The sequence below is a fragment of the Mustela putorius genome, unplaced genomic scaffold (assembly GCF_011764305.1).
Source record: "Mustela putorius furo isolate JIRA1106 unplaced genomic scaffold, ASM1176430v1.1 tig00000095_pilon_pilon_pilon, whole genome shotgun sequence".
Classification (NCBI taxonomy): Eukaryota; Metazoa; Chordata; class Mammalia; order Carnivora; family Mustelidae; genus Mustela; species Mustela putorius.
The window spans coordinates 38,318,767-38,327,099 of NW_025421280.1; the positions used below are offsets into that span (position 1 = coordinate 38,318,767).

At 50.4% G+C, this 8,333-nt stretch overlaps 1 protein-coding gene across 3 annotated transcripts in view; it reads right to left on the minus strand.

Moving 5' to 3' along the window:
• HDGFL2 (HDGF like 2) overlaps positions 1-8,200 on the minus strand; it is a 28,772-nt gene extending 20,572 nt beyond the window's left edge. The window contains exon 1 of one of the 3 annotated variants that reach the window (XM_045086313.1): positions 8,021-8,200. In XM_045086313.1, coding sequence (XP_044942248.1) covers positions 8,021-8,185 — 165 coding nt within the window. In that variant the 5' untranslated portion in view covers positions 8,186-8,200. Of the gene's footprint in view, positions 1-250; positions 423-8,020 lie in introns of those variants that run through there. The other 2 variants (XM_045086324.1, XM_045086318.1) reach the window with 2 other exon arrangements.
• Between the last annotated feature and the right edge of the window lie 133 nt (positions 8,201-8,333).

An 8,333-nucleotide genomic window follows, 5' to 3' on the forward strand; every position in this document is an offset into this window, starting at 1 on the left:
GCCGGGACCCCAGACCCCCGCGCGGACTTCCTCACGCGCTGGGACCCCCAGACCCAGGCGCGGCGTCCCTCAGGCGCCGGGACCCCCAGGCCCCCGGCGCGGGCTTCCTCAGGCCCAGGATACCCCCCAGGACCCGCTGCGCGTGTCCCTCAGGCCGGGGACCCCCAGACCTCTGTAGTAAGGATCCCTCAGGCCCGGGGCCCCTGCTGCCCCACCCCCCCTGCCTGGCCCATCTCCCGCGCGGCCTCACCCGGGCCGGCCAGTGCGGGTAGCCCTTCATCTTGGCGAACACCAAGTCCCCGGGCTTGAAGGCATGCGGCATTCTGGCGGCGGGAAGCCCAGGCCGCAGGAAGCGGCGGAGGCAGCGGCGGCGGCGGCAGCGGCTTCGGCGGCGGCGGCGGCGGCAGCGGGAGGCGAAGCCGGGGGCGGGAGCGGGGCGCCGAGGGGGCGGGGGCGGCCTCCTGGGCAGAGGACCGGCGCGTGCTTATTGGACTGCGCGCCCCCGGAAGTCCCGCCCTCCGGCCTTCACGGGCGGGAGGCGCCGTCGCTCAGGACCACGTGCGGGGGATAGAGGCGCACGGGGACCAATGAGAAGAGGGGTTGGAGCAGAGCAAGTTAACGGGATTGGGTAACGGGTAGATCCAAGGGGCGTGACCCAGAGGCCTAATGGGAGCGGGGCGGAGGTTATGGGAGGTGAAAGGGGAAAGGTGGGAGGAGGGAAACGGAGACTTTCGGGGAGTGGTGAGGCGGGTGGCCAGGCGGCTTAGGGGCGGAGCGTAGGACAGGGGGGCGGGCAACGAACGGCCACAGAAAGAGGGCTTTAAGTAGGAGGCAGGTCATTGGCCACCACCGAAAGAAGGCCTACTCCGTGTAGGGGGCGGAGCACAGAAAGCCTCCCGCTCCCGGGAGCCGGTTGGCTACCACTCCAGAAGGCCTCAAGGTAGGGAGCAGGCATTGGCTACCATGGGGGGGCGGGGCTTACGCAGCCCTTCACCATTGGATAAAGTGATAGAGGTTCAACTCAAAATAGGGACGCGCCGTTGCCGGCCTGAGGGGCGGGGCTGGGGAAGGGGCGGGGCGTGGGGGAGTTCTTGGGGTAAACAGCCAGAGAGTGCGCGGGGGACTCTTTTTTTCACTCCGCGAAAGGTTTTGAGCACCGGATGCCGGGTCCGCAAGATACCCGATATGCCTGTTCATTCCAGAGAAATGTGTTTTCGTCCCGCAAGGCAGAATGCCATAACCTCTGTGCCTTAGTCTACCCACCTATAAAATGGGGTTGGTAACGGCACCCATCCTTGAGGGCCGTAAACGTGAAGTGCTCTCATCATCCCTAAAGCCTTGCGGACTGCGCCTGGCCGTCGGAAATACTGGGAGCACCAGATGCTGCTACCTCCTCTGTTAACTTCGCTCTTTTTTTTTTTTCTTTTTAAAGATTTTACTTATTTGACAGACAGAGATCACAAGCAGGCAGAGAGGCAGGCAGAGAGAGAGGGAAGCAGGCTCCCCGCGAAGCCACCCGACGTGGGGCTCGATCCCAGGACTCTGAGACCATGAGGACCTGAGCCGAAGGCAGAGGATTTGACCCAGGCGCCCCTGTTAATTTCGTTCTAGTGACCCTTGGTAGGAACTGGAGGTAAAAGAGCCAGAGTGCTTAGGAAAATGCTGAGTAGTCGGGGAAGGGCCAGGGCGGGTTTGGGGCTGGTAATTTAGGTAGAGACTCTAGAGACTCGCAGGGCAATAAAGATGGGCCAGTGGAGTGAAATGGATACAGAGAAGGCACGTAGGGCCGAGGGGATAGCAAATGCAAACGTCTGAGCCAGAGAGGATGGAGCACGTGAGTGCGTCCGTCGGGGATCTGTCCTAGTGCCTTGGGAACGGGTGTGAACAGTCTGGCTTTTATTTTAGCTTCTTGGGAAAACATGGGAGAGATCTGATCACAGGGTACAAAAATAATACTTTAGGGCGCCTGGGTGGCTCAGTGGGTTAAGCCGCTGCCTTCGGCTCAGGTCATGATCTCAGGGTCCTGAATCGAGCCCCGCATCGGGCTCTCTGCTCAGCAGGGAGCCTGCTTCCCCCCCCCCTCCTCTCTCTCTGCCTGCCTCTCCACCTACTTGATTTCTCTCTGTCAAATAAATAAATAAAATCTTTAAAAAAATAATAATAATACTTTAGTCTCGATACATCCTTATGCACATGAAATACATCTGCAAAAGACTTTTTTAAAAAGTGAAACATAGACTTAACCACATGACCCTAGGAATCTACCCAAGAGAAATGAAAACACACTCCCCACAAAAACCTGTACAGTAATAGTCATCACAGCATGATTCACAACAGCCAAAAAGCAGAAAGACCCAAGTGTCCGTTGATATGTGAGTGGGAAAAACAAATGTGCTATATCCTTGCAACGAACACTATTCAGCAATGGAAAGAAAAGCAGCGCTGACACACACTACCACCGGGAAGTGCCCCCAAAACACGAGAGGCAGTGAAATAAGCCAACCAAGAGGTCACATACTCTCCATTATCATAGGCTATTTGATGGAATGTCCAAAAAGGGCAAATCTTTCGAGACAAAAGTAGTTACTTTGATCTAGGGTTAGGAATCCAGAGTTAAATTTATAATTTCATACAAAGGGCAGTATAAAACATGGAAATGTTTTAGATTGTGGTGATGGTCTTACTACTTTGCAAATATAAAATGAAATTCTTTTAATTGTATCCCTAAAACATGAAATTTAGGGGATGTGAATTATTTATCAACACACCTTTGTCTAAAAATGATTTCTCGGGGGGCATCTGGGTGGCTCAATGGGTTGGGGCCTCTGCCTTCGGCTCAGGTTATGATCCCAGAGTCCTGGGATTCAGCAGGGAGCCTGCTTCCCCCTCTCTCTCTGCCTGCCTCTCTGCCTGCTTGTGATCTCTGTCTCTCAAATAAATAAAATCTTTAAAAAATAAAAACGATTTCTCCGGCCGAGAAGAGCTATAAGTTAGAATTGTCAGATAAAAATCAGAATGCCCAATTAAATCTAAATTACAGATACACAACAGATACCTTTTCAGTGTAAGTATGTTCCGTTTGGCTCATGCAATATTTGTGACATACCTATGCTAGAAAATTACTTGTTACACGTCCAATAACATGCATGAACCTTGAAGACGTTCTGCTCAATGAAATAAGCCAGATGCAAATGACAAATCCTGAAGGACCCCACTCCCAGGTGGTCTCCAGAGGAGTCCCAACTGCACAGACAGAGAGGAGATGGTGGGAGCCAGGGCTGGGGCAGGAGGTGGGGAGTCCGTGCTTCATGGGGACAGAGTTTCCATTTGGGGAGATGGAAAGTTCTGGAGACAGAGGGTGGGGGTGACAGCAGGATGGTATGGTGTGCTTCATGCCATCGAGTTGCACAGTTAAAAATGGTTGAGGGGCGGGGCACCTTCGTGGCTCAGTGGGTTAAAGCCTCTACCTTCAGCTCAGGTCACAATCCCAGGATCCTGGGATCGAGCCCTGCATCCAGCTCTCTGCTCAGCAGGGAGCCTCTTCCCTATCTCTATCTCAGCCTGCCTCTCTGCCTACTTGTGATCTCTGTCAAATAAATAAAATATCTTTTTAAAAAATGGTTGAGGGGCACCTGGGTGACTCAGTGGGTTAAAGCCTTTGCCTTCAGCTCGGGTCATGATCCCAAGGTCCTGGGATTGAGCCCCGCATCGGGCTCTCTGCTCAGTGGGGAGCCTGCTTCCTCCTCTCTCTCTCTCTACCTGCCTCTCTGCATACTTGTGAACTCTGTCTGTCAAATAAATAAATAAAATCTTAAAAAAAAAAATAAAAATGGTTGAAAGGGTTAATTCTATGTATATTTACCACTGTAAAAATATAATTGATCAGGGACGCCTGGGTGGCTCAGTTGGTTAAGCGGCTGCCTTCGGCTCAGGTCATGATCCCAGCGTCCTGGGATCGAGTCCCACATCGGGCTCTTTGCTCCGCAGGGAGCCTGCTTCTCCCTCTGACTCTTCCTTCCACTCTGTCTGCCTGTGCTCGCTCTCATTCACTCTCTCTCTGACAAATAAATAAATAAAATCTTAAAAAAAAAAAATATATATATATATAATTGATCATAAATAACATCCAATAGAAATACCTAATTCGGGACGCCTGGGTGGCTCAGTGGGTTGAGGCCTCTTGCCTTCAGCTCAGGTCATGATCTCAGGGTCCTGGGATCGAGCCCCGCATTGGGCTCTCTGCTCAGCGGGGAGCCTGCTTCTTCCTCTCTCTCTGCCTGCCTCTCTGCCTTCTTGTGATCTCTGTCAAATAAATAAACAAAATCTTTAAAAAAAAAAAAAAGAAAAGAAAAGAAATACCTAATTCATAGTTCCTTAAAATGGTTAAAATTGTAACTCAATGTTATATAGATACCATTCAGGTATTTTGGTTTTTTTGTTTGTTTTAAGATTATTTGTTTATGTGACAGGGGCGCCTGGGTTGCTCAGTGGGTTAAAGCCTCTGCCTTCGGCTCAGGTCATGATCCCAGGGTCCTGGGATCGAGCCCCGCGTCGGGCTCTCTGCTCCGCGGGGAGCCTGCTTCCTCCTCTCTCTCACTCTCTGCCTGCCTCTCTGCCTACTTGTGATCTCTGTCTGTCAAATAAATAAATAAAATCTTAAAAAAAAAAAAGATTATTTGTTTATGTGACAGAGAGAGAGAGAGCGGGCGCAGCAGAGGAAGAGAGAGAAGCAGGCTCTCTGCTCAGCAGGGAGCCTGATGCAGGGGTGGAACCCAGGATCCCGGGATCATGACCTGAGCCTAAGGCAGACGCTTAACCAACTGAGCCACCCAGGTGTCCCAAGTATTTGTTTTTTTATCTGAAATTCAGATCTAGGGTGCCTGGGTGGCTCAGTCGATTGAGTGGCTGCCTTTGGCTCTGGTCATGATCCCAGAGTCCCAGGATCGAGTCCCACATGGGGCTGCCTGCTCAGCCCGGAGTCTGCTTCTCTCTCTGACCCTCCCTCCTCTCGTGCTCTCTCGCTCTCTATCTCAAATAAATAAATAAAATCTTAGAAAAAAAAATCAGATCTCATGGGGTGTCCTGTATCTTATATATGCTAAATCACACAGGGGCCAAGTGTGGAAGTTGAAAAAGGAATGAAGATGGTATGGAGGGGCCTGAATTAGATATAGAGAGAGAGACTGAGGCCTGAGGCCCAACGGGGGCCTGACTTGCCTGAAGTGAGACATGGAGTGCAGGGGCTCAAATGCCTCTTCTGTGGGCCCCCCCTTTCCAAAGCCCTCCTGATTCTGCACACGCTTTTTCCCCAGACTCTGAACCAGGCCAGAAAACCAGACTCCAACCTCATTGAGCCACATTGAGCAGCTGGGAAATGATGAAGCTTTGATGAAAGCTGGGGCCAGCTTGCTCCCAGAAGGTGGGGAGGGCCCCCCAAAGTGGCAGGAGGAGGCAGGAGAGGATCCATGTTCTCCTGCCAGATCAGAGGCCTGTGAAGACAATGGTTGATCCCTTAGTCATCACCTGGGGAGGTGAGGTTACTTCCTGTTCCCTAAGAAACGGGGCCTGGCAGCAGGCCAGAAGAGGCCAGTTAGAGAGGGAGCTACCACTGACCCCCCAGAACAGCAAGAAACAGCCCCCTCCAAACAGCAGGCCGCCTGAGCCCCTACTGTGTGCTGCAGGCTTGGTTTGCTCGGGGACTATCATGAGGAAATATTTACCACCCATTTAGCCAAGTACAAGAATGAGTAACATTTACAGGGGCCCGCCTGACTGAGTCCATAGAGCATGTGACTCTTGATCTCAGGATCATGAGTTTAAGCCCCACCTTGGGTGTAGAGATCACTTAAAAATAAAATCTTTAATAAATAAAAATAAGTCTTCAAACAATCAGTAACATTTATTGAGCAAACAATATGTTCCAGACCACATTATTATTATTTTTATAACCTTTTTAAGATTTTATTTGAGAGAGAGAGAGAATAAGAGAGAGAGAGCACTAGCAGGGGAACAGCAGAGGGAGAGGGAGAAGCAGACTCCCCACTGAGCAGAGAGCCCAATGTGGGGCTCATTCCCAGGACTCCGAGATCATGACCTGAGCTGAAGGCAGACACTTGACTGATCGAGCCACCCAGGCGCCCTTACCTGTTTAGGGAACAAATTACCACAAACTAAATTGATTTTTTACCATTTTGGAGGTCAGAAATCCAAGGTGAGTTTCAATGAGCTAAAATCCATGTGTTTGTGAAATTGCACTCCTTCTGGAAGCTCTAGGGGAGAATCCGTTTCCTTGCGTTTCCCAGCTCCTAGAAGCTATCTGCTTTCCTCAGCTCAGGGCTCCTTCCTCCATCTGAAGACATTTTCCCAAAGAAAACATATAGATGGCCCACAGGAACATGAAAAGGTAATCAACCAATCATTAGGCAAATGCACAATGAAACCACAAACGATCACCTGATACCTGTTAAGACAGCTTATTATTAAGACAAGAAACAAGTGTTAGTAAAGATGTGGCAAGATAGGAATGCTCATGCATTGCTTGTGGGAATGTAGATTGGTAGAGCCACTATGGAAAAACAGTATAAAGGTCCCTAAACATATTAAAAATGGAAGTACCAGGGCGCCTGGGTGGCTCAGTGGGCTAAAGCCTCCGCCTTCGGCTCAGGTCATGATCCTGGAGTTCTGGGATTCAGTCCCACATTGGGCTCTCTGCTCGGTAGGGAGCCTGCTTCCTCCTCTTCCTGCCTCTCTGCCTACTTATGATCTCTGTCAAATAAATAAAAGCTTAAAAAAAAAAAAAATGGAAGTACCAGGGGCACATATGTGGCTCAGTTGGTTGAGCCCAGAGTCTGCTTGTCCCTCTCTTGCTGTCAAATAAATAAAATCTCTTAAAAATTAAAAAAAAAAAAGGTATCATAATCCAACAATTACACTTGTACCTGAAGAAAACAAAAACACTAATTCGAAAAGAAGTGTGCAACCCTCATGTTCCTTGCAGCACAACTCACAATGAACAACTATGGAAACAAGCCAGTGTGCATGGAAGGACAGATGGATAAAGAGGAGGTGGTATGGATATATGATGAAATATCACTCAGCCAAAAAAAATAAATAAATAAAAAGGAAATCTTGCCATTTGTGACAACGTGGATGGACCTCAAGGGCATTAAGTGAAACAAGTCAGGCAGAGAAAAGCAAACACCATAAGATGTTTCTTATACGTGGAATCTAAACAAAGAAAGTAAGAGAGGCGCCTGGGTGGCTCAGTGGGGTAAAGCCTGTGCCTTTGGCTCAGGTCGTGATCCCAGGGTCCTGGGCTCTCTGCTCCTCGGGGAGCCTGCTTCCTCCTCTCTCTGCCTGCCTCTCTGCCTACTTGTGATCTTTGTCTGTCAAATAAATAAATAAAATCTTAAAAATAAATAAATAAATAAAATCTTAAAAATAAAAGAAAAAGTAGGAGCGCCTGGGTGGCTTAGTTGGTTAAAGCCTCTGCCTTCAGCTCAGGTCATGATCTCAGGGTCCTGGGATCCAGCCCGCATGGGCCTCTCTGTTCAGCAGGAAGGAAGCCTGCTTCCTGCCTGCCTCTCTGCCTACTTGTGATCTCTCTCTTTGTCAAATAAATAAATAAAATATTTTAAAAAAATTTTTAAAAAGTAAGAAGAAACACAAAGAACCCCAGGAAGCTTATAGATAAGGAGAGCCCATGGGCGGGTTCCCTGAGGCGGGGGCTGGTAGAAACGGAGGAAAGGGGTCAAAAGAGAAAACAAAACAAAACCCAGATGAACCAAAGGTACCGCCGTGCCCCTCTCACCCCTACAAAAGCACCTGCAGCTACTTTATATCATCTGATGCCCAGACACCTCCGCATTCCCCCCCCTCCCGTGGTCTCAAAAACGCACGCCCCGTTCCTGCGCCGGCCCCCCTCTTAGGTGATGTTGCCAACGGTCCCCAGCCGCCCTCCCTTGCTCCCAGCGTCCACCTTCTCTCTCTAGCGCTTAACACCATCCACTCGGCCCCAGACCTGACTCTCGCCTCCTCTGTCTGCCCAGCCCCATCGGAAACTCCACGAGGGCTGCGAGGTCGGGGAATTTGTGTGTGCTTCCCCGCTGGTACAGGGCCGACTCTCAGTACGCAGAGAGCAAGTCACTGCAACCTCTGACATTTCTTGAAAGCTTTCTGACGCCATCGTGACCCTGACAATGGGGTCCGACGAGGGGGACGCCCGTCCTGGGCCCACTTCGCAGGAAGCCAAAGCTCCGCAAGCTTTGTCCGGGCTGCACCGGATTCTTTCCTAAATCCTGTGAAGATGACTTTAGGGCGCTGGGCCCAGACGC